The sequence below is a fragment of the Eumetopias jubatus genome, unplaced genomic scaffold, assembly GCF_037043125.1.
Source record: "Eumetopias jubatus isolate StellerSeaLion01/CBP00866 unplaced genomic scaffold, mEumJub1_p1.0 scaffold_5, whole genome shotgun sequence".
NCBI classification, from domain to species: Eukaryota; Metazoa; Chordata; class Mammalia; order Carnivora; family Otariidae; genus Eumetopias; species Eumetopias jubatus.
Window position 1 is genome coordinate 79,684,458 of NW_028274811.1, and position 26,995 is coordinate 79,711,452.

Genomic DNA, 26,995 nt, shown 5'->3' on the forward strand with positions numbered 1-26,995 from the left:
TCCTAGGGTGTTGTGCTGACTTGCTTCTTAGGAACAAGTTGATGCCTTTTTCTTTTTTCTTCTCGCTTAGAACAGTCCCTGATGGTGGAAATAGTGACATACAAAACTACCCTTGAGAAGCTCACTTTCTCATTAGTCTTCTCCAGTCTTTCCTCTGATCTCCTGCACTTCAGCCTCTACTCCACAGCCAGAATGGTCTACAACACACCTCTGATCCCATCACCTACAGGATAAAGACAAAATATCACAGGGCCTCTTGTGGGTTCGCTCCTGCCTTTCTCGCCAGCCTCAGTTTCTGACCCTCCCCCTTGCAGTGTTCCTTGAGCTCTGGCTCTACGAAACTCCTTGTGGTTCTTAGAACTCAACTTGTTCATCTGCCTCAGGGTTGACTTATAAGCTCTTGTCTTGATTTGGGATGTTTTATCTCTATTGGCCACCTGATGGACACTTGATGTGTAACTTAGTCACTTCCTCCGTGAGCCTGCCTTAGTCAAGGCTGTTTGGTTTCAAGGAATAGAAACCCACTGAAATTATCACAAACAAAAGTGTTTCTATAAGTGAAAAAGCAGGCCACTTCACGTTTTCCTGAACAGGACAGGAAATATGCTAGGACTTTGGGATAAAACCCAGTTAGGAACCAAGGTTGGTCCTGTGGTGTTGCCTGGTTTCGGTCACTTCTCTGTCTGCTACAGTCTTCTCTTCTGATTTGCAAAGTGATGTTCTGACTTCTCTACTCTTTTGTCACTTCACCCTGCTCATGGCTTTGTTTTGGCTTCCCCAATGTTGTTTTGGCCCTGATATTACATAAATTTTCAACTCAGCTACCATCTCATTTTTGCAACATCAGATTTTCAGGCAGAGATATCTGGATTGGCCCAGTTAAGTCAGGTGGCTAATTAGCTACAGCTGGAGAGTGGAGTCCTACCTTGACTTACTTGGGGCCCACCTTTCAAGGCTGGGAGGGTCTGGCACTGCTGCTGTAATTCCACCACTCAGAGGTAAATAGTCCTTCCTCTTTCACCCAAGTCCCACCATACTGAGCTCCTACATACAGTTCAACTTACCTTTCACTCAAAGCGTATATGGTTCTTGGATTTTAGGGCATAACATCCCAATTCATAATGAAGAAGCCCTTCTCCCAATTCTGGGGTTGCTTTCCCTCTCGTGGTTTTCTTGCCAAGTAAGAAGAGGAAGTTCACTTTTTGGAATGGGCCTGCTCTCACTGGTATTATATAAAATCTTTGTTGGTCGTGGTGGTGCAGGGTACTCACTTCTGTTTATTTGGAGAAAAATTATAATTAAAAAAAATTTAGATTTTTTAACTCTCTTGTGCTGTGAAAAATGTATCTACTTGAGTGAGCTAAAGATAGTAAAATTACATTTAGGTTAATATCATTCAGATCTCTAAACTCCTTCCTGACTATCCGGTGAGAGTGCTTTAGATGATAAGGGGCAAAATTTTTCTGGGAAAACTTATTTAAGTGGAAATATCCTAAAGAAAGTCAATTAAAGCTGAAATCAGTCAGAGAACTATGGAGTTTTCTCTTTAAATACATACCACATCCTACAAATTCTTCCATGATGCCCTATTTTGAGAATTGATCTCACAGAATACCAGTTCTGTAATAGACAGAATAGGAACATGGTGAAGATTTTATTGATTATTGCCAAGAAAAATGCTGTTTTTGAGGGGTCTATTCCAAATAGCCTGTGTGATCCTCTTGACAAACCTCTTACTTCATCCTGAGATTTGCAGAATATATAGAATGATTTCCCACTGAAAGTGTCAGAAGGAGGGTATACCTGAGGAGAAGAATTGGGTAAAAATTTTTGAATTATAAAATGTGTTCTCTTTCTCTCTCTCCATTACCTTCCTTTTCACTCTCTACCTCTTTTTTTTAATTCTTTATCCGGGAGCTGTAGAACTTGATTGTGCTTTATTTTTCTCACCTGTAAGAAGAGGGTATTGATACCTGTTATCTTCACTTATTATGATTATTTTGGGGAATCATGTGCATGTATGTTATAAGCTGTTATGTTCTAGGAAGATAAGACACTGTTAGGGTCTAGTATGTGCAGTGAAGGGAACATAGATACCTGACCCGTGGCCCCTACTACCCTAAAGGGTTAGCAATTAGCTTGGGAGTCAGGCGAATCTAGTCTCCTTGCCTGAACAAGAGTCTAAAGATTTGGAGTAGGATCTGCTATTATTTTAAGCCCCCCCCCACCCGCCCCAGATTATTCTAATTTGGGTAAGTTTGGAAAATACTGAGGAAAGATTTTACTCTCATTTTCTTCACTCATGACATAAGGGATAAAATGCCTACCCAGGAGACTGTGACAAAGTATGAATAAAGTAACATCCCTGAAAGTGCCCACATGGTACTACCACATGATAGGTGCTTAGTAAATGGAAGTTCTCCTTCCTGTCAATAAAATGCAGAAAGAATGGACAGAACCTGAATGGAAGTACAAATTAAAGCATCCTGGTAATTCAGAGCAACAGGAAGAAGAGCTTGTTCCCATTTGGGAAGGAGAGAGGAGTTCTTCTGCTGGCCTATTACTGTGAAGTGTGGTGTGTTCAGTGGGTTTAAGTGGGGAGGCTTTGGTATCTCTTGGTTCTACAAGACAGGGTTTCAAATCCTGGGTTTTCGCTGAATAGCTGAGGAACCTGGAACATGTCACTTAACCTCATTTTTTCAGTTTTCTTATTTATATAATAAGAATAATTAAAAACCTAACTCCTAGGATTGTTATGAGGCAATAAAGCACTCATTCATTCATTCATTCATTCAACAAGTACTTTTGAACACCTGCTTTCTGTCAGGCATTGTTCTGGATGCTAGGGATATAGCAGTGAACAAAGAAGCAGCAAAACACCACCATATAGTGAAACCTCGAGAAATGAGAGCCATTATTATGCCAGCCCTGTCATCTGATTTATATTTTGTACCATGACAGAGATATAAATTGCTGGAGCTTTAACTATTTGACTGGAGCCACAGAATCAAAATCATAGGCCTTAGCTGGAAGGAACACCAGAGTTCCTGTAGGATGTTGATGTTGCCCATTGTATACATATTTGGTAGCTGTTGATGCGTATGAGTCTGTACCATCATTTATTTTTCTAGAAGTAGTGATTGATCAGTGTATGATATAGGTACATACTCTTATTAAATCCTTCTTGTGAGCCAAGGCTCATATTTTGAAGCACTTGATGGTGGTTAGACTTGTACTCATTGACTGTAGGATATAATAAATTTAACAAGTCCACATTATGTGCCGACGTATGTTTTGAAGGCAGGGCATTGACAAGGAAGATGAAGGAGAGGGCAGGAGTAAGGATATACCACCTTGACTTAATTATCATTAGCTACAGTTGGTCAGCAATCAGTTCATTATGATCAAGATTAACATATTAATAGATTGTGCTGACAGTTTTGTTCCTAGTCTTAGTTATTGCTTATTTATTTTGCTGAAGGCCTTCTTTGTATACATGCATTGATAGTGCATCAAAACCTTGCATTAGGATTTTGGCAAAGTACCCAGAAGCCAGTTACTCCTTGTTAAAGTGTTGTGATAACAGAAATAGTCAAGAAAACGAGGAAGGAACTTTAAGATGGTAGGAAGAGAGATGACATTGTTACATTTTAGAGGCATTGTTCTTGAGCACAAATGGGTGATGTCTTTATAAATTAGCGAAACTGAGAATTAGCACTGTGAGCCTTTGTGAAAATTAGTGCTATTTGTGCAGTTTGTTGAAGGTGTAGATGCTACACTAAAGACATTTACCACTTTCATGAATAAGAATTCTTTTTTAGTTCTATTTTTAGTCATTTAGTTGAAGAAACGATTTTCTTCACCCTAATATAGTTTCAGTTTTGGATAGAAATTTAAACACATTTTTATCAAATAAAAGTCATTAATGTACACACTATTTTCCGGGGAAAAAAGTGTTGGCTTCAGAGTAGACATATGTATCTTAGCTTCTAATTAACAAGTCCTTTGTCAATAGTCCATTCCTCTGTATTTATCAGCTGTCATAAGCTGTATTTGGATTTATACTGATCTGTTTTGAACATTTGAGATGGTTAGACAAATATCCAAGTTTACCTTATTGTCATTCAACTAATGGAATAATTTCCTGCCTTCCGGGAACAAAAATATTGAATGGAAAATAAAAAAAAGGTGTGCAAAACAAAGAGTCACTTTTTTGTAATTCTTCAAGTGGTGTACTCCCTGACGTCTCCTGTTTCTTGTGGTCCGTGTAGAGCCTCTGCTCTTGCCAAGAGCTGGGAGATAGCTATAAAGGCTCTACTCATCCTTGAAGATAACTGTGTTCTGGATTGAGGAGGGATCAGGGAGAACTAAAGTGCACATGAGGCCTTCTCTTGTCATCTTGCTCTGTTTCAGTCGCAGCCACTGACATCAAGAGATTTCAGTGTATCGTTACTGGAAGGGCAGGGGAGTGGGGATAGTGGACTGTGACTAGAAGACTATCCAGCTGTCTGCTTTCCCTCATACATCAAAAGCCCACCGATGCCCTCGTGATAGCCTCTGAGCTTTTTATTTTCATCCAGATACCATTTTTAGAAACAAGGTATAGAATCCTAGATTAGTGCGAGTGGAATGGTTTTCCCGTACACCCTGTGTTATAGATCAGTCTAGATGTGGTTGACCCAAGAAAGTGAAGCCCCAAGGAAGAAAAGTCAAGGAGAAAGAGATACATGGAAATAACACTCAGGCTTTGATCCTAAATGGCTCTGAGGGGATCCTTTTGGTTTGGGGATCATACCAGTAGGGTAGATTGTTACGCATCAGATTTAAGATGATGGGCAGTCTTCCTCAAGACCCTGGAATGCCATGCCTGTTGCAGAGTGATCAAAACTCCCAGGCTTTGGTTTCAGAATTGATCCTCACTCCACCTGCATACACATTTCAGGGCCTTACCAAAAGCTATTAAATCTGGATCAATAAATGTGTGCTCTGGAATCTACATTTTTAAAATAATCTTTTTGAGAACAAGGAATTTGATTACAAAGAAATAATCAGTGGCAACTTTTTTTTCTTTTAGAAATTTTTGATGATACCAAATTTCTCAGAACTAGTTTACCCTCAGTTTACTTAATTTACAAAGTAATGGTATACATTACTTGAAGTCAAACAGACACTATTATGATGCATTTTTTAAATTAAATTAAATTTTTTTTCATCATGATAAATGTACTCTTTAATCCTTTTCCCCCATTTCACTTATGCCCCCCCACCCACCTCCCCTCTGGTAACCATCAGTTTGTTCTCTATAGTTAAGAGTCTGTTTCTTGGTTTGTCTTCCTCTCTCTCTTTTTTTTTTCCCTTTGCTCATTTGTTTACTATAAAAAGTTTCTGCACAGCAAAGGAAATAACGAAACTGAAAGGCAACCTACTGAATGGGAGAAGATATTTGAAAATGACATATTCGATAAAGGATTAATATCCAAAATAGATAAATAGCTGATATAATTTAATACCCTAAAACAAATAATCTGATTTAAAATGGGCAGAAGACATAAACAGACATTTCTCCAAAGATCCAGATGGCCAACAGACACATGAAAAATGCTCAACATCACTCATGATCAGGGAAATGTAAATCAAAACCATAATGAGATACTGCCTCACACCGTCAGAATGGCTAAAAGCAAGAACATAAGAAAGAACAAGTGTTGGAGAGGATATGGGGAGAAAGGAACCCTCTTGCACTGTTGGTGGGAATGCAAACTGGTACAGCCACTGTGGATCACAGTATGGAGGTTCCTCAAAATGATGAAAATAGAACTACCCTAGGACCAAGCAATCACTTTACTAGGTGTTTCCCCAAAGAAAACAAAACGCTAATTCAAAGGGATACATGCACCCTGATGGTTGTAGCAGCATTTTCTACAATAGCCAAACTATGGAAGCAGCCCAAGTGTCCATCAATAGATGAATAAATAAAGGAGATGTATTTTATATATATATATATATATATATTATACACACACAATGACATTAGTCAGCCATAAAAAGAATGAAATCTTACCACTTGCAACAATATGGATGGAACTAGGGAGTATAATGCTAAGTGAAACAAGTCAGAGAAATACAAATACTATATGGTCTCACTCATATGTGGAATTTAAGAAACAAAACAAATGAGCAAATGAACAATGAGAGAGAAACAGACTCTTAACTATAGGGAATAGGGGCGCCTGGGTGGCTCAGTCGTTAAGTGTCTGCCTTCGACTCAGGCCATGTTCCCAGGGTCCTGGGATCGAGCCCCACATCGGGCTCCCTGCTCCTCAGGAAGCCTGCTTCTCCCTCTCCCACTTCCCCTGCTTGTGTTCCCTCTCTCGCTGTGTCTCTCTCTCTGTCAAATTCATAAAATAAAATCTTTAAAAAAAAAACTATAGAGAATAAATTGATGGTTGCCGGAAGGGATGTGGGTGGAGGGATAGGTGAAATAGGGGATGGGGATTAAAGAGTACACTTATCATGAGGAAATAAAATAAAATAATAAAAAAATTGTGATATGTTTATTGAAAAGCTGGTGGTATAGGAAGGGATATATAAGAGACTTAAATCCTCATCTTCCAAATTAAGAAGCCAGTAGATAATGAATACAACTGTGAATCGGTAAACCAGAACATTAACACATTTGGAAAAACAAAGTTAAATACCAGAATAGTCTGCTAAGAGTTGGCGAAGAGTTGCATCTGAGGAGTAGGGCTTGAGATATTTGGGCAGAAAACTGCTGTTTCATTGTAGGATTTTAGTACTATTTGACTTTTAACTGTGTATGTACTACTTTGACTTACAAGATTATTTTCACGTTTATTTCCAATTTTCTAAAACTTAATATATATCCAAATTTTGGTATGTGTAATTTTTCTCAAACTTTACCGGAGAACTGTATGATGTATTTCTTTGTATCCCTTGTTCTCATTCATTAGCTTAACATTTATTGAGTATGTCAGTGTTGGAACAGGTAGGATGAAGTTCCAGTCTCATTGGATTAAAAAAGAAAACACCCAACAAACTTTTTTCTACCTGGAGAGGAGTATGAGGCCTTAGCAAACGGAGTGCTTTGGGTAGAAGTAGGCATGGGAGTGTGTATTGAAAATCACACCTTTTCTTCTCTGTAACTCATAAACTTCTTCCTAACACCTACCCTACTGGGTAGTTGGGAAGTAATTAAATTAGCCCATCGGAATTACCTGGTTCTTCTGCTTTAACTTTCTTTTTTCATGTAAATATTGGTAGTTTCTAAATTCAAGTCCCTATAAAGATGTCTGTTCCTTTTATTTGCCCTCTGTTTTCCTCAGGGAGCGTCTTGGGTCAAGCTGTTGGTGCAGCCTCCCTCTGAAATCACCAGTATTTCTGTAGGTAAGGAAAAGATGGAAAGACAGTGGTGAATTACTGGCTTTTAAAATAACGGCTTTAAGAACCTGCGTTTGGATTAACACAGTTCACTGCTATGGGGAAGTCACATGCCCATTTGGTGACCAGTCCTGGTATCTTCTTCCTTAAGACTACAGCTCTGGGGAACTGAGGTGCATCTCCTTTACAGCAGATACAGTTTCTACAAAACTCAAACTTGGGAAGTTTTGACATGAAGAATAGAGAAAACAGAATTGTAGGGGAACTGTAAGATAGAGCAGCAGTAACGTTGACTACCATTTGGCCTCAAATTCAAATAAATTAATTTGTGGGGCAAATAGGAGGGGACAGGAACTTAGATTAGTAGGTTCCATTTTGGAGAAACCGAAGGCAGGATGATGTACTGATTCGATCAGTGTGCAGCAGTAGCAATGTGGGATCAAGAGAACTTGAAAATGAATATGTGTGGAGAACTCTGCTCCATAGTCAGATGCATTCTCCAGTTTAGGAAATACTATTTTATATGCGCAAAAGTATGATTGCTTCTCCTTAGAATTTTCCTGTGATTTGATTAATGTTGACTTTCTCTTTAGGAGAAAAATTCAGAAGGTTTCAGGAGTGAATGAAATACTTGTGTGCATATATATGTATTTTGATTATGTATTGGAACATATTGCATAATTAAACTTAAATATTTTAATGATATCTCATTTGCTGTATCCTTGGAGGATAATTGTAACTCAGTGAAGAATTTCCCCTCTAGGGTGTTTTGTTTTTACATAACAAAGGCTGCCTTAATGAACCTTTATCTCATTACAATATAATACCAATAGTGATTTAAATAGCAAAATGAAAGGGAAATTTTATCACAGTTTTATTCTCTTTTAGGCAAATTAATACTGCTTAATCCATTTATTTTCTGGTTTTAATATTAACATTGGTTAAGATAAAGCCTACTGATAAAAAATGTTGACCTCTTTGGTAACAAGGAAATTTTTGATATTTTATGAGAAGATAATGAGACAGTTACCAAGTTTCAGGAACAAGAAATAAAGCAGGCCATCTTAAAATGTTAATTTGGCATTATATGTTGGCTAATTGAACATAATAATAAGAAATTACTAAAAAATGTTATTTTGGCTAAATCAGAATGAAACAATAGTATTTTTTTAATATCTTAAAACAATTCTGTGGTCTTGAGTTCGAGACAAAGACAGCACATGTTAGTGCTATATTATTATTTATGAAGGGAGAAATTTCACCTTTTTTTCTTAACCTTGACTTGATTGATCAAGTACTTTAAAGTATATTTTCCCATTGTTTGAATTAACTCCACTCATATTTAATAATATTATTCTTTTGTTTGTATCGTTCAACTTTTCTTTAATCATAGCTGAAGATATCATGAAATAAAATGCAAATTCTACCGTGCCCAAAGAGCAGTAATCAGCATAGTATTTTCCTAGATATATACCAGCATGACCAGCCTGGGAACTGCCTTCCAGTTGGTATCCATCCCTGAATCAATGAAGCAGTTATCTTGCTGGCCATTATGATAGTGGGAATGACCAGCTGGTAAAGCATGGGCCATTAATTTTGAATGCATTGATAGAGACATAATTTTCCTGGAAAATCATATTGAAAGATAAAATGGTCAGCTTCTTTTAAGTATATTCTGATATACCTCTGGACTGATTATGTGAACCATTGATTATTTTATAGTTTTATTTTGTTAAAAGGTTTGATGGTGTCCTTAATGTATTTTAAAGTAACAATAAGTATGATCACTCTAAATCTATAACTACTATACCTTTATGAATAGTATATTTAAGGACCTAAGGTCCTTTTTTTTTTTAATTTGGCTTCTATTTTTACAAAATCTTTAGGAATATGCTGTTTCAAAAGAGAGAAGTCTTTTGGCAGAATTACTGGATTGGCAGTACATTGTTTGCTTTATCAATAGAGATTTACATATTGTCTAAGTTGTATTATGACCAGAGTTTCTTTATCTGCATGATTTCTTTGCTTTTTGAAAGAGAAACTTAACCTTCTGATCATAGAAATTCATTTTAATAGGAAGCAAATTTTTGAGAAATTAAAATTTGTGCCTATATACCAACTGTGAAAATCCCATTTCAAACACTGAAAAAAATTCTATTTCAAAAGAACCATCTTCCAGCAAAGTAAGTCACATAATCCCTCTATTTAGGAATAAATATTAAATTCCATAGAATCAAGTAAATAGTAGTAAACTTGATAACTCATATAGCATTTAATACTTGTGTAGTACTTGGTAATTATATAGCACATTTCATCATCAAAATGCTTTAGCAACAATAAGTTATGTTTCTTGGCAATATTCCTATAAAGAGATAGGCAAGCATTACTAATAAGAATCTGTTTGTCTCACTTAAATCCCAAGGACCTACTTGGGTGCCATTTTATATTTATCTGTTCCCTGAAAAAAAATAAAAATCTAACTGCTTGTGGAATATAAATTCATGTTATTTGCCTCCACCACTGATTTCTTTGGGCAGCTGGTTCTGCAAGCCTGCCTCTGTATGGTTTCCTTAAGTCATGAGACACAGGCTCAAAGGCCATGACATACCATACCTGTCAGAGCCCGTACCCACTAAATGATTCCTAATAATCTCAACATAACATTGGTAATTCCCTTGAAATATAGGTGTTATTCCTGATTACTGGAGCACATTTTAAATGATTTAAGTTAAGATTTTAGTTCTCTTTTTGCTGAATGACAGAGTTACTATTTTTGTTCTTATTTTTCTTGTTCGGAAGAGTGTTTAAATTTGGATCTCTTAGCCCTATTTTTTTTCCTGACTTTCCAGGGATAATTTTACCGTGTCTGCCATATGAAGATGTTCTAGTACTCTGAAACTTTACTCAAAGTTGATGTATAAGTACATTCAGAATGAACAGTGCAAACATTAGAAAAATAAAAGAAAGATTTTTAAATTTATCCATTGATAAAGCTGAACCTGAACCACTAGTAAGAACTTATGTCTCTCTGGCGCTTTGGTCATTTCAGAATTTGCCCAGGTTATTTTGTTTCTTATGGTAGCCATTTGGTAGTGCATTTATCAATTACCCCTTATTGGTACAGGAAGAAACCAAAGTTCAGGAATGTGAAATGAATCCCTAAAATGGGACTTAGAACCACAACTTCTCATTTCAAGTGCAAGTCTCTACTCCCCATTAACACCATTGTTTTCTACCTTTTGACTCAGAATCCACCGGAAGAGGGAGATTCAGGGTGGAGCCTGGAGTCCCCAGTGGGAAGCAGGTGATGTGCGATGGGAAATATCATGTCTCATGTGAACTATTGGTTTTAATTATATGGGGGACAAAATACAAATTAATTGAAAAGCATTACTGAATCAGTAATAGTTTACTTAGCCTTTACCTATTTTCTTAATAAACAAATACCAGACTTACAGTCTCTATCAAAGTGTAGCCTGGAGTTTAATAGCTCCTACCTCTGAAAGCAGCCACTGCCAATGTCAAGCAAATTCCTTAACCTCACTGTGCCTCTATTTCCTCATCTGTAAAATGGAGATAATACTCTAGTTCAAAGGGTGTGGTGAAAATTAAGTGAAATAATACACGAGAAATACTTAAAACACCATCTAGCATATAGCAAACACTCAGTAATTGTTAAATATTATTTTAATTATTAAAAGCATCATTATGATCATGGATGGGTCCATGAAATGTGGCAATTTTAGAAAGGGATTTTCATACTTCAAAGATGGGAACCAGTTTTCCATCTGATACTGTTGTGGGCCTCTTTATTTTGGTTAAAATTGGCCAACACAATTGGGCTTATTTCACATTTTTCTGTAACTTAAAAACTCAACTTTTAAGCGTGATGTAACTCAAGGTTAGGGCATATAATGTCCACAATGGAGAGAGAAGGCAAACAAAATCAACTGGGTGTGGTCAGGCCTCACTTCCTTGGAGTAGGACCACCAGGACTTCTACCTAGTGGAGGAGGCCTGGAGGATTATGGGCCTCATCCTTTTTTAGCTTTCATTTTCAGGTCCAGGGCGTAGTGCAAAACACTATGCGAAACCTAGTAAAGAAGATTAAAAATTGGGGAAGAGCAAGCTGGTCTGTAAGCATCTTGTTAAAATAAACCACTTCTTCCTAAGCTCAAGACAGCAAGAAACACTTTAATAGCAATGAAATAAATTCACCACCTGTTTGCGCAGCATTATCAAAGAGTTCTAGCAAACATAAGAATGCTTTGATCCTTTTCGGCCAGAAGAAAATTATGAAGCTCTTCATTGATAGTTCATGGGGAATTTGGGGACACTGATCAAAGAAAACTATTATTATAGATTAGAAATTAAAATAATCTGAGTATAAGCTACTTCTTGTTCAGAAGTACATTATACTTTTCTTTCAATGGTGAATTGCATATTTAAAATTTCAAATGCACTTCTTATGATTAAGTTAAATGTTATTGTAGCTTCTATGCCATAAAATAAAAAACATTAAAATGTTTTTAAGCAACTGTGTTCCTACTGCTAGTGGCTTTCAAATTATATAGTTGAGATGGGCCGATGGGGGCAGTGTGTAGTGGAGATTTTATAGAATCCCTCTAGGTTACTATAAACGCAATTGAGCAGAATTATATAAATGAGAAAATGTTTTGGCATGTTTTATGAGCTTTAAGGAAAAATCACATGAGCTTTTGAATTGTATAATAGCATTATGTGATTATAGATTCTACTTTTGGGTACTGTAATTACAGAGCTGAGAGACTTGAAGAAAAGGATAGCCAAACTTATGTAATAGAAAGGGGTATGTTTGTGGGCATTTTATTGTAAGTGTTTGAACATTTGAAATGGCAAACATGAGAATCATTTGAAAATTTGGTTCTGCTATGGGAGAAAATGCTTCTGTGTGAGCATCACAAGAAGCAAAAGATGAAGTTAAGTGTGTTAAATATTATTTTTGAATGAGAATCTGGATATTTTCCTGTAGATTTTTTACTTATGAAGGAAAAGAATACTTATTTTTAAACTTATGTTTAGCATGTTCTGGATCTGAGCCAGATTTCATGTATAGATAATAGCTCCTGCCTCTGAAGTCATCAGGAAGCATTTAACAAGATATATAGTAAAGTGCTTTTGAAATAACCAAGCCTAAGGATGTGGCATCAAATAGGGGAAAAAAACCCTACAAAAGAGGACATCTTGTTAAAAAAAAAAAAAAGTGTTGATAATTGCAAGACAGAAGGAGAGGCAGATCCCAACCTTCAAACCACATCCTTCTAAGCCCAATGCCAGCCACTAAATATTTGCACTTAAATGGGGTCCCCTCCGACCCCCATTCTATACCAACTTCCTCTTAAAAATAGAAGAAAAGAATAGTGCAAGGACACACAAAGGAAGCCATTCAAGAGTAATGGAAAACACCTTTCAGTAGCAAAATCAGGGTGTCTTTCAGTGATCCACACTTTATTGAAATACACCAGACACTTGAAATGTAATCAGGTCTTGGGTATTAGTTTCAAACTAGTTTCTCAAAAACTTCACTGAAGAGGAAATAGAGAGTTTATTAATTTCCGAAGTGGCGTCTTGTGGAGATAGCCTGTAAGTTTAGGCCCGCATCTCAGACTCACTCCCTGAGTTAGGACAGACATCACTGAGGGCTCTTCACCTTGCTAAGTGACTCTGCAGGACAAGGCTGATACCTTGTTCCCCGTCACTCCACGGGAATGTTTCAAGGAAAAAAGTGGTGATAGCTGCAGAAGTGCTTTGTGCTCTTTTTCTGAAATTAAATTCTCTGTGATGTTCTGAGCTCGTAAATAAATCAGATGCCTGCTAGGCAAATGAGTCACATACAAAGGAGGCCTTCTACTTCTCTGACATCCTCAAGACTGCTCTGCTATGCAAGGCACTGGTTTCTTGAGAACTTTGCAGTGCAGTCCTTAGAACTCAAGAGATGTGTGCTGACTGGAACTCAGGGATCTGTTTTATTTTACATTAAAACATGCCAGCACTGATTTTAGATACATGTGTTATGAAGTAACATTTGTATTAGTCAAAGTTGAGAAATTTAACTAAGAATAATGTCTCTTGTTTCTTTCCCCATGGAAGTATTTACAGGACTGAGCGATTTGATGACTAATGAACATGTTTAAAGGGCATCTGGTACTGATCATGGAAACGAAAAAATAAAGTAAAATTTGTTCCTGTTGGCAAGTTGTTATTCCAGTAGAATCACATGCTGAATGGTACCCCTGAGATTTTTTTAACATAAATATTCTATAGTTACCCAGCCAATTTTGACTTGCAAGGGAAAAAACTTCAAATTGGCTACATATTAAAATAAGGAATCCCAAACAAATCCACGTGCAGAAAATGCCACTCAATTTGGTGTGCCTTGGTAATGAAGAGAACCTTAAAAAAAAAAGAAGAGAAAAGAAAAGAAAAGAAGCAACTTAGCATGTCAAATTGTGGCAAATTTTATGTTCTATGTAGGGTGAAGTTTACCTTCTTACACAGAGAAAGGGTATAGGTCTGGGGTCAAAACACAGATAATTTTAGGGTATGGCTAGAAATGATAATGAGCAAGGCTGACCAGGTATGAAAAACAAAACAAAGCAAAATAAAGACCTCAAATGAATACACAGAAAACAACTGTACCTGGGTGCTGGGTGGCAGTTAAAACAACTACTCTTGCACTCAGGATCTGGGAGTAATAAGGAGCAGTGGGGAGCATGGCAATCTTCAGATTGCTGGCCCTGTCTTAAAAGGAAGACACTACTTGGCTCAGTTAATTGTTGCCATATGGAAATGTGGGTCCAGTGATGCCAGATTTTACAATTCTTCAAAAGATACTTTTTATGTGAAATTTTTTCCTTTTGAAATGTTTTCTCAGAATGCAGATTCAGTTGGGAAAAATTCGTGCAAGCCAAACGAAGTCTACTTTTGGGCCAGATTTGGACCTTAGTCATAAATCTTCAATTTGTTCTTTTTGAATTAGCTAAATGAGTAATGTTAGTAGACTTGCAGAGGAAATATGAATGCTTCCTAATATGTGAATGAAAAAAAAAAAAAAAGACTAGGTTGCATTGATAGCTGAGTAGTTAAGGTCTTCAAGTGTGGCGTCAGATTGCCTGTGTTAAATCCCAGCTATGTACCCTGGGCAGATTACCAATTCTCTTTATATCCAGTTTCCACGTTGTAAAATGGGAATGATAATGGTATGAACTTCAGTTGCATCAGATGAGGATTCAGCTGAGCTTATTATTAGCACAGTGTCGGTCATGTGATAGTTGCTCAATAAACGTTGGCTATCATTTTATAATAAAGTGATCTTCAGAGGGTGTGTCTTTTTTGTACTTGAAGAAAACATCCTCTGTGAATAGAGAGAGTCTTTTTTTATGTTGAGAAATGGGAGTTGAGAAAATATATTCTGGAGTGTGCAAGCCAGGATTTGAATCCTTACTCCACTGCCGAGTAACCAGAGCAAGTTATTTTTTTAAGTCTTAGAGCCATCATCTATTAAGTGGGAATAATAGCCTGTACTTCAAAGTAATAAGAATTCAGTGAGATATTATGTGTAAAATCAACAGCTGTATATAAATCGATAAATGTTACTTGCTTTTCTAATTGTTATTTTCTCATTATTTAGAAGTTTCATATCTGCAAACACTTTTTTGGCAATTTATGTCTGATATGTATTTGAAGGGAATTGCACGACATTTGATTTACAAATTAAGCTTCATCTTAATGAACCATATTACAACAATGGTTCTCAACCAAGGTGATTTTACCTTGCAGAAGACATTTGGCAATGTCTGAGACATTTTTGTTGTCATCGCTGAAGGGAGTACAACTGGGATCTAGTGGGTCAAATCTAGAGATGCTGCTGTACATACTGTAACGCACAGGCCAGTGTCTTACAACAAAGAAGTATTGAGCCCAAAGTGTTGCTTGTACTGAGCTGGAGAAACCCTGCATTACAGCTATAAAACCACCATTAAAATGTAGTTCGTAAAGTTCTTGCCAAGAAAGGAGAGTTATTTGTTTTTCAAGACATCACCTAGCTCAGATAGAAATTAACATGTAAGGGCGCCTGAGTGGCTCAGTTGGTTGAGCGACTGCCTTCAGCTCAGGTCATGATCCTGGAGTCCCGGGATCGAGTCCCTCATCGGGCTCCCTGCTCAGCAGGGAGTCCGCTTCTCCCTCTGACCCTCCTACCTTTCATGCTCTCTGTCTCTCATTCTTTCTCTCTCAAATAAATAAATACAATCTTTTAAAAAAAAAGAAATTAACATGTAAATTGAAATATATAGATTCACGTCCGATAAAATATTTTAAAGTGCATATCTACCTCTGTATCTACATCTATATTTCTCTGGTTACAAAAAGTAATATAAGTGGGGCACCTGGGTGGCTCAAGTGGTTAGGTGACTGCCTTCGGCTTAGGTCATGATCCTGAAGTCCCTGGATCGAGTCCCACATCGGGCTCCCTGATCGGCACGGAGTCTGCTTCTCCCTCTGAGCCTCCCCCCTCTCATGTGCTCTCTCTCTCTCTCTCTCTCATTCTCTCTGTCTCAAATAAATAAATAAAATCTTTAAAAAAAATAAAAAAAGTAATATAAGCTTGTAGAAGTCAAAAAACTGCAAAAGCATATAAATGGAAAGTGAAAGTTTGCCTTTTCCCCCCACCTATCCCCATAGAAAACCATTGGAAATAAAATTGAGTTATATTTCTTCAGATTTATAAATACATGTGTATACTGTTCTATAATTTGATTTTTTTCTCTCTCTCTGAACAATTCAATCCTAAAGCTGTTATGTGGGGCAGAGCAAGGTAGGCATTCAGGGAGGGCAGCCTGGCATACGGTAAGGAACACACCTCGGGTAAAGAGAGCATCAGTGTGGTGGGTTGGTGGCCTGGCATGGGATGTCATAGCCCAAACATGGTAAAGAGGGCATCCATGTGCAAAGGCGGTAAAGAGGGCATCCACCTGTGTGGGCAGCTCACTGTAGGATGTCAGCAAAGGCCAAGGGGGATGAAGAGCACAAAGAGGAAGGCCGGGTGTGGGGTTTTGAACCCAGATGGGAGAAAGGGCAAAAAAGCAAGAAAGTGCTAAAAGGATAACGGGGGTGGGGGGGTGGGGGGGGAAGGGGGGTGCCTGGGTGGCTCAATCATTATGCGTCTGCCTTCAGCTCAGGTCATGATACCAGTGTCCTGGGATCTAGCCTTGCATCGGGCTCCCTGCTCAGTGGGAAGCCTGCTTCTCCCCCTCCCACTCCCCCTGCTTGTGTTCCTTTTCTTGCTTTGTCTCTCTCTGTCAAATAAATAAATAAAATCTTAAAAGAAAAAAAGAATAATGGAATATGTCAGAAGGACACAAAAGCTAGCTTAAAGGGGCCACAACTGAGACAGTCTGAGCATCAAATAGTGTAAATATATTGAGTTGTTAACAGATTAAAACCTATTGAAAAAAATAGGAAACAATGAGTCCATTATGATGTAATAAATAACTGAATAAAATGAAAGTTTACTAAGAATTAGAATATTTACAAAGTCGAAAATAACTTTCCCACCAAAAAAAAATTAATTACAAAGGGAAAAATGATACCTTTACAGTGGAAAAGACTGGAAGACACCACCTTAATTAAATGATTAAAGTTAATATCATCAGTAATGAGACAAATCAAAATTGCATGCCATCTTATGAGATGCTCTTGTAGGCAACTCCCAAGAAGATGATCTTTGCCTCTTGGTATTCATGCCCTTGGGTAGTCTTTGTCCATACTAGTGGGGCTGACCTGTAACCATAGCATATTACAGAAATGATGACATGTGACTTCGGATGCTAGATGCTAAAAGACCTTGCTCACTCTGGGGGAAGACAGTTACCATGTTGTAAGGGCCCTTACACAGCCCTTACAGAGAGGGCCACATAGTGAGGAGAGGTTGTTTCTGCCAAAGCAAGCACTAGTTTGCCAGCCATGTGAGTAAGCCACTTTGCAAGCAGATCCTTCAGCCCCAGTCAAGCCTTCAGATGACTCTCGCCCTTGCCAGCATCTTGATTGCAACCTCATGAGAAAATCACCCAGCTAACCTGCTTCTTGTCCTTGTGCACAGAAACTATTTGAGGTAGTATTTGTTGTTTTCAACTACTAAGTTTTGGGATGATTTGATATGTGGCAAAGGACAACTAATACAGAAAATTGAGAAGAACACAGCATCACTTTCATGATATTCCTGCCAGAGATGCACAACCTGAATCTAGTCCTTGTGAAACAGAAAACAAATACTAATTGAGAGGCATTCTGCAAAATAACTGGCCTTTAGTCTTAATAGAGTCAAGGTCATAAAAGGTAAAGACAGACTGAGAAACTCTTGGAATGAAGGAGACTAGACACACGGCAACTTTACATGTAACACTTGACTCTGAACTGGATTCATTTGCTATAAGGGATATTGTTGGGATAGTTGGCAAAGTTTGGAGACTGAGGATTAGATGGTAGTAATGTGTTAGTGCAAGTATGTTTATTTTCATGGCCGTATTGTGATCATGTAGTAGAATGTACTTTAAGAAATGCATACTGAAGTATTCAGGGTATACTTGATGAGGTACCACATCAGCAATTTACTCTCAAATGGTTAAAGAAAAAAAATTCTTGGGGCACCTGGGTGGCTCAGTTGGTTAAGCAACTGCCTTCGGCTCAGGTCATGATCCTGGAGTCCCAGGATTGAGTCCCACATCGGGCTCCCTGCTCAGCAGAGTCTGCTTCTCCCTCTGATCCTCCCCCCACCCCCGCGCCATGCTCTCTCTCTCTCTCTCTCTCTCTCATTCTCCCTCTCAAATAAATAAATAAAACCTTTAAAAAATATTTTCTTTGTAACTGTACTTGCAACTTTTCTGTAAGTTTGAGATTGTTTAAACATTTTTTTAATTATGGAAGAAGAAAAAATATGTCATAGAGTATGACCTTGCCTATAAAAATAGACCCATCTTGTCCTTTTTTAAAGGGATGCATAGTATTCAAGTTTTTATATCCAAAAAAAAATTTTTTGCCACTCTCCCATTGATGAGCATTAAACTGATTCCAGTTCTTTGCTATTATAAACAAATAGTTCTTTGTTATATACCATGTCAGTAAATGTCATTTTAAACATGTTTGTGCCTTTGTTCAATTTTTGCCTAAGACTAAATCCCTAGAGTCGAATTGCTGTGTTTGAATGGATATGCATCCTTTCATCAGTTTAATTGTAAGTCATTTGTAGGAAACCACATAAAATCTCCTTAAAAGAAAATGAAATTTATAATTTGGGAGTTATTTTCATTGGTTTTCTCCCCCACTAGAAAGTAATCTCTATAAGACTGAGAACTTTTCTATCTTGATTATCACCATTCCCAGCATTAATAAACTCTTAGGCACTCAATAAATACTTGTTGCAAGAACAGTAATAGCGAACATATATTATGTGTCTGGCACTGTTCTAAGGCTATGAATTCATGTACTTGTAACAGCCCTATGAGATAGGTAGTAGGATTATTCATTTTACTTTTGAGGAAATTGAGGCAAAGGGAGCCTAGGTACTTGCCCAATTTCACAAGGCTATTCAGTGATGGAGCCAGGAGTCAGGGCAGTTTTGCTTTGGTTTACAAGCTCTCAGCCACTATGCTATCTTGGTTTTTTCTTGTTGAATGAATGAATTAATGAATGAATGGCCAATATATTTATTTGATTCTTTGATCAATCACAAATTTCAGCTACCTTTTTTTTTCTCAAATGAAAATTGAAAGGAATGGAATGCTTACTTCATAAAAGCCAAGTTAGTTTTATGGTCCTCTGTACTAGGCTGTACTTACTACATAATACTACTATTTCTGAAATTAACATCTGTACCAGTACAAACTATACATCATTCTTGCTAAGAATTTATGGATGTGGAAACAGAATATTTGCTTTGTATTAGAAGTAAAATAGTAAATCTGTGTCTGCCCACCACTTGGGCTCTGCCTACCACTTGGGCTCCTCTGCTCCCACCCTTCCCTGAACCTGGAATATGTCCATCTCCCACTGAAGAAACCCAACCCTCCAAGCTCCTACTTCCACTGACAACAGCTTTACCTTTCTCCTTTTCTTACTCTCCTCTTGAAGGTTAAAATGATCTTTTCTTCTTCAAAATTCCTTGAATCCTTTTTATAGTACTATAGTATAGTGTAGGAATACCTCATTCTAAACATACCTTATATTAATTGTGCTAAGTCCTCGTCTCCCTTAATAGACTGTATTCTCTTTTAGTTTTATTCATTTTATAAAACCCAACAATATTCTGAACAGAATATGAAATTACAAATTAGTTTTTTGGATGAGGGAATGGCTTATCTCAAGGACATATATTTTGAATTTTTAAAATCCTAAATAAAGACTACTAAGATCTGAATATTGTATATTCCACAATTATCAAGATTTATAAAACAACAAATGAAATGGTTAGCCATTATTTTTTTCATATGGTGATTTATATTATGTCTTTAGTTTACAAGAACCAAGAAGCGTAATTAGCTTTCATTTCTGTAGGACCTTTTGTTCAGTTCATGGCTGTAAATATCAACTTTGCTTCTAACCCACAACTTCTGTTCCCTTTCTTTTAGTGGGTGTTTTAGGGACATCAAAGTTAGTAAAATCAGTCAGAGATAAGTGGAGTATTTTTTCAAAGGCTAGTGCTTAAGGATGTGTTCCTGTTAGAGAATTTTAATACTAAATTTGTTTCAAGTGTTTGTATAATACCATATCTCCCTGCCAGCTGGAAGAAGGACTGTCCTTGAATCCTGTCTGAATGAAATAATAAAACATAATCCCTTCTTCACATATATTTAAAAAAAAAAAGAACTTCAGGGGATGTGACATATTGTCACTAGACAGGATTATATTTTGTTGCAAAGGCAATAATATAGCCTTCAGGCCAATTTTTTCTCTTCCCCCCAGAAGGACTTCTTTCCTTTACCCTCAGAATTAAGACAAAGCTGAAGGTTTTTGTTGCTGGAAGCTCAAAACAGCAAGCCAAAGAGAAAGTTCAAACAAATATCATCAGTCTTTTAAAAATGCCATTGCTTATGTAAATTAATTGTGGTCTTTGGGTGCTGGTGAGCCTTAAGCACCCTTAGATCAGTTGGATATTCAATCATGTTTTATTTGTTTTTGATGTAAGGCATATTTCTTCTAGAAAGCATTGACCATGAAATTTTCTGATTAAATTTAAGGTTAGTTCATACTTTTTTGTTTTGTTTTCTTTGGGTGTTTTTGTTTTTTTGCTTTGTTTTTTTTGTTGTTGTTGTTGTTTTTGTTTTTTAGGTTACCTTCAATATCTTGTGAATTCCAAAAGATGATTTAGAGGCTAATGTATTACTGTGATGCACTTGTATATAATCTTGCTGACTTTTGGTTTTTACTTTTATTCAGCTGGATAATGGATCTGAGATTCCCAAACCATGTTTATAATTAGTGATTAAAGTAAAACTTTAAGACATATTTTTCTTTGGAACTACTTTTATATTGTGAATGATACATCTTAAAATAGTACCTTCCAACTAAAAGTTACAAACTTGATACATAGTCTGAAGTATGTTCAGAAAAATAGTAAAGTCAAAACAAGCATATTCCAAAATTTAGCCTAGTTGAGTCTTCTTTCTAAAATCTTGAGTTCTGCATGGCTTCTCATTATACAGTTGTTTTAAGTTCTTGATCATACCCTTTGTCAGATAGAATTTATTTGGGTGGCAGCTGAGATTCTCCCTACTGTTTCTAATTGCATTGCATTGTAAATCTCCAAACTTTATTCAGGAAAGAGTATCTTTTGGGAGGCATTGCCTTATAAGTAAAAGATTATTACTTTGTGTATACGATACAGGATTTTTAAATGGGCATTTTCATTTCATATATCATATTAACTGTAGTTTTTTTATTTGCTTTAAAATTATCCTGAGAACTTCAGAGATTACTTCTTCAGTGATCCTTCTTGAGGGGATATCTTTCTCCTTAAATTGGTAGCACTGTTGCACGGATATAAACATGCCTTTGTTCTCAAAGTCTTTTTCTATTTGATTACTGTTGTATCCAAGTGCTTTTTGTCTCTGCCTCTCTTAGTTTTTTTTTTTTCTCCCTTTTCTTGTACCTTTGTCATTTGTGTGAATAACTTTGTTTACATTCAGCGGAGGTATTAAGTGCATTTTTTGATGACCAAAGGGAGTGATATAGGCAGTAAGGAGAAGAAATCCAGAGAGTTGGGTGGATGAAAGGGAGAAGGAGGGAAGAATCAGGAAAGGAAAAGCAGGTGTGATGGAGGAAGGAAGAGCAAAGGGCAGAACAGGGGCTATGAGGGTCTGTGAGATCCTGGGGGCTGGTCATGGGTGAGGGAGACCAACAGACCAGCATTTTCCCCAGGCTTGGGCTCAAGCTTGTGAAAACTACTAATGTATTAAAGAATCTCAGTTGGGATTTGCTGAGGACAAATGCTGTAATGTGTTAGTCATCCATTATCTGCTTCTATTTTTGCAGGTTCCGAATGATGACTGACGCGGGTTTGTGTGATAGCCCTCACAGTCCCTGTCATGCCTGAGTGATAAGGATCCCGCGCGTCTAGCCCCAGCACCAGGGCAGAAAGGAGCTCTGGAGGGCGGAAAGCTTCCGCTTGCGGACTGGACGAAAGTCCCGCCTTCGCACGGGTTTCTGCCTGCGGCTGGTGATCCAGACACTCGCCTCGTCCAGCTCGCCGCTCTCGCACGCAGATGGTGTGTGGCCGCCGCAGGACGCCCGTCGCGCCCGAGCCATGAAGTAGCGGCTGCTGGCGGCGCCGCTGCCCGACCGCCGGCCCCAGCCCAGGTCTGCGCTGCCGGGTCCTCTCCCGGCGGGGCCGGAGCGGCGAGGACATGGCTGGCGTTCCGAGCCTGCTAGTTCTCCTCCTTGTTTTTCCAAGCAGCTGTCTGGGTTTCAGAAGCCCACTTTCTGTCTTTAAGAGGTGGGTGTTTGTTTTTTTAAAAGCAGGCGGAATGTTGTTTGGATAGCTCCTGTGCATGCTGTTGAAAATGTAACCACTTTTACGACCCAGAGTGTTGTAGAGATATGCAATATTGATTTACTCTGTTGAAAGGACTTGGGATTTTAGCACAGTAACTTGTTGTGAAGTCCTCCTTACAGAAAAAGCCCACTGTATTGTAGTCAAGCTGCATTGGCTTTCAAAACTCCAATTAGAAGTTGTGATTTCCAATACTAATCACTCCCTCTTGGGGAGATATACAGTAAAGTCCTTTAGACTTGAATGCCTTCTTGTTTAAAACAGCTCAAAGAATAAACTATCAAGATAGATAAGTGGTGGGGAGAAGCAGATCATGGACTGTAATAGCTCAGGAGAAAACACCGAGCTGTATATACACTCCTCATAATTACCATATTAAATATTCATGCACTTGTACATTTGTAATTCACATAGCAGTCTTTCCCCCCCCAAACAGCTCTGCCTACTAACAATATTGTTGGTGTTTTGTTTCTGGCTAGTGATACTGGACACTCACAAAATAGTTATAAAAATTTTACTGGGTTATAGTTAATGTTTATACTATTAGAAAACTGACATGCCTGTGTTAATTTCTCATTTATTAATATTGTATTTTCACTAAATAGAATAAGTATATATTATGACAAGCTTTTATTGAATGGAGTTTTAAATGTAGCCTGCTCACTTGCTTTGATGATATTTTGTTTCCAAGTGGGGCATATGTTGCTCCTAGACTATTAAATGCAATTCTGATGTTTTAGAACATTATTTAGTCATTATATCTTTTAGAGTTGTCTTTGGATCTAAATCAATAATCTTTTATCTTAAGATCTTAGAATTCTTTTTTTCTTTTTTTCCTTCTCATGTTGAGTTAAGATTCCATTATGTTCAAGGATATTGAAATGCTCTTCTTTTTTAAGGTTTAAAGAAAGTACCAGATCATTTTCCAATGAATGTCTTGGTACCACCAGACCAGTAATTCCTATTGATTCATCAGATTTTGCATTGGATATTCACATGCCTGGAGTTACACCTAAACAGGTGAGAGAAATTTTAGATTTCATGATTCCTTGTTCTGTATATTATCTATAATTGAAGCAAGGAATTCACAGCAGTAGTAACTTCTTTGAAAGTAGGCGTGTGCTTTCAGGACTCCTTGGGTAGGGCCAGAATAATTGAATATTATAAAGAAGAGTAAATCTTTCAAAGAAAATCTTTCAGTTAAATTTCTTTTTAAAAAATTTGCTCATATTGTTATTTGTGTTTTGAAATGGAACCTTGGAAATTTATGTTTTGAAATTCTCAGTGGACTAATAGCCTCTGTATTGCAGCATGTAAGTATGTATTAAAATATGAAAAATTATTCTAATAAAGGGAAATGATATTGAACAGCTGCATCTGAGAAATTACTTTTTTAAAATACCCTTCTGTCGCAGCCACAAATTGAGAAATAAAAGCATGTGTGTACTGCCAAGAATTTGCAAAACATTGCACACCTTTAAAACATAAGAAAACTGTTCATACAGGTGGTTGATTATGAGTTTTCTTTGGTGTGATTTGCTTGTTATAAGATATATCTTGAAGAAATGATGGCAGAGCTCATACAAATGTGACCTACAGAGCATTTTGAGTAGAACTAGGTTGTTGCTAGGGCTTTCCCTATTTTAGAAGATGCTCAAACTCACTGCTGTCATGTGTGCAAGGTGTTTCATTAAGCATAAAAAGGCCAGAATTAATTATGCTTTGCAGCCAGGCACTGCAGGGATTTATATGTGTCATTAAAAGATAGTCTTCTCCTTTTGAAGGGCTGCAGAGACAGGGCAAGACCAGGGTGTTGTAGAGCTGCAGTGGCTGATGACTCATTGTTGCAGATAGCATTCTATTTTTTTTTTTTAAGTATTGAGAAAATAAAAGTATTCTACTTACTGGGGAGAGTTCCTTTGGAATTGACATTCAGATGCTCTAGGAAAATACACATGGTCCTTTTTGGAGGGGACTAAAATTGACATTCATTTATGTGAAAACCTGTGTATGATCTAAGTATCTACTTTACTATTGTCAAAAAGACCCTCACCGCCGTCCCCTGCCTGTTCCCAAATGACCAGGCAGATGACTTGTCTGTACATTTAGTTGTTAGTGTCCTGGCCTTTAATTCCATAAGGTCTTGATTTAGTATTTAGTCAGAAGACGTGTAATGAGATTGGGAATAGGAGAGACCAGTGACAGTTGCTCACTTGTGAAGTGTGCTTCTTCTCACTTTTTAAAAGTGATTTTTTTCACCTATATTTGCTTTATATTAAAACTGACTTTATATTACCTTTTTTAAAAAATCTGCTAATTGGTCTTTAAGCACTCTTTTCCCACAGGAATATTAATATTTCCTCAAATAATCATTTGTCAAGGTTCATTATCAGTCTGTTATTTTTTCTTCTCATTATTTTACGGTAGTATTTAATTTAACAGCAATAATAACAGGTAACTGTTGGGGTCAATATTCTCGGAAAGACTTCCTAGAAGAATTGATTATAAAAAAAAATGTAGAGAAGCTCAATTTTCATAAGATAAAATATGTTTACTCTTTTTTATAATTTATAATTATCAAAATAACTCCATGGCAAAAAGACCATATAGGAAGTTACCGCTTGTTCCTTTCCCCCATCTGCATGCAGTTTTGCCTCATGCAGTGGACACTCGCTGGTCGCCTTCCCAGCAGACAGTTCCTCATTGCTCCTTCTCTTTAAACCGTGTGGTTTCCACAAGCTTTCTAGCCAGGATCTAGAAGTGGAACACATGGATGAGGAGTAGCAAATCACTGCCCTCCCCCTCCCCTTCCACACTAATTGGTTCAGAAGAAGGTGTGTGACCTAGACCAGTTCAATTAAATCTTAGGACTTTCGCTGGGAATGTGTTTTTCTGTTGCATGTGAGCACAGGGCACATAGTCCTCAGGTCTGCTGCGTTCATGAGGGCAGCCATGCTTACGATCAAACTAATAGCATAGAAGGCAGCGCAGAGACCCTGGAAGAACGGATGTTCTTGGCTACTTAGGGAGTTTTCAGTTATGTTAGGCTTTTTTTTCAACCGGGTCTCTGACTTGTGACTAAAACTACCTAACTGGGTAAGTGATTCTGTTGTTGTGCCTCGTCAGCTCAGAACTGGTTGTTAACTGTTTCTTCCACTTACCCCCATCACATAAATGCCACGAGTATTTACTGATTTGATCTGGCCAACCTATACCTCGTAAACCTTCATGAGAAATGATAGTTACACTCCCTACTAAGGATAGCCAGAAAGAGATGGACACGGAAACCCATTTCCCTCCTGAACTTGGGGTTCTTGGTGAGGAAGACGCAGAGCTGTGGTAGTGTGAGGACTTTTGGTAAAGAAAGTATTCTTTTCGCAAAATGCAGATGAAACTAAATTTAACATAGATCCTTAAGAGGAACAGAGATTACAAGGCTAGAAAAGAAAAATGAAACATACTAGAGGAAAGAAGTAAAAGATAGAAGGAAAGAAAAAGAGTTGGTTTTCCTCCAAACCCTCCCTCCCCCAAAATAAGGGAATAGAATGATCAAGGACAAAAATAAAGGGCAAAAGAAAGAATAAGTACAATAGGAAGAACAGAACATTTAAAAAATCTTAGAAAGGGGTGTTTGGGTGGCTCAGTCAGTTGAGCATCCAACTCTTGATTTCATCTCAGGTCATGATCTCAGGGTCCTTAGATGGAGCGTCATGGGGGGGCTCCCTGCTCAGTGGGGAGTCTGCTTCCTCTTCTCCCTCTGCCCCTCCCCTCACTCACACACACACTCTCTCTCAAATGAATTAATGGGCCTTTAAAAAGAAATAAAAGATTAATTTTTAAAAATCTGGTAAGAAAACCAGGAGTAAGGAAACATAAAAGCAAGGAAAGCCAATGAGGAGTTAAAATCTTTTTTTTTAATTTATTTTTAAAGATTTTATTTATTTTTTGAGAGAGAGAATGAGAGATAGAAAGCACGAGAGGGAAGAGGGTCAGAGGGAGAAGCAAACTCCCTGCTGAGCAGGAAGTCTGATGCGGGACTCGATCCCAGGACTCCAGGATCATGACCTGAGCCGAAGGCAGTCGCTTAACCAACTGAGCCACCCAGGCGCCCCTAAAATCTTTCTTTTTTAATAGTGGAAGATCAAGAAGAGCAACAAAATTTATTTAATTTACTTATTTATTTATTTTAAAGATCTTATTTATTTGAGAGAGAGAGCACAAGCAGGGGAAGTGGCAGAGGGAGAGGGACAAAGCAGGCTTCCTGCTGAGTAGGGAACCCTATGCCAGGCTCGATGCCAGGACCCTGAAATCATGACCAGAGCCAAAGGAAAACGCTTAACCAAATGAGCCACCTAGGTGCTCCGAAGAGCAACAAAATTTAAAAAAAGAAGGAACTGAGCTGGTAATTGAGGCAGACTACGTTGACTAAAGAGATATATTCACTCAACAATTTTTTTTATAACACACATCTTAAGTTTTGGCAATAACAAGATACATCAGTGAATCTGCTCTGAGT

The 26,995-nt window shown here is 37.6% G+C and overlaps 1 protein-coding gene across 3 annotated transcripts in view; it reads left to right on the top strand.

Moving 5' to 3' along the window:
* Nucleotides 1-26,995, top strand: part of PAM (peptidylglycine alpha-amidating monooxygenase) — a 277,506-nt gene that overhangs the window by 105,570 nt on the left and 144,941 nt on the right. For 2 of the 3 annotated variants that reach the window (XM_088023415.1, XM_088023413.1), the window contains 2 exons: nt 21,963-22,422; nt 23,379-23,499. In XM_088023415.1, the coding sequence (XP_087879541.1) occupies nt 22,334-22,422; nt 23,379-23,499 (210 nt within the window). In that variant the 5' untranslated portion in view covers nt 21,963-22,333. Of the gene's footprint in view, nt 1-10,660; nt 10,703-21,962; nt 22,423-23,378; nt 23,500-26,995 lie in introns of those variants that run through there. The other variant, XM_088023414.1, reaches the window with a different exon arrangement.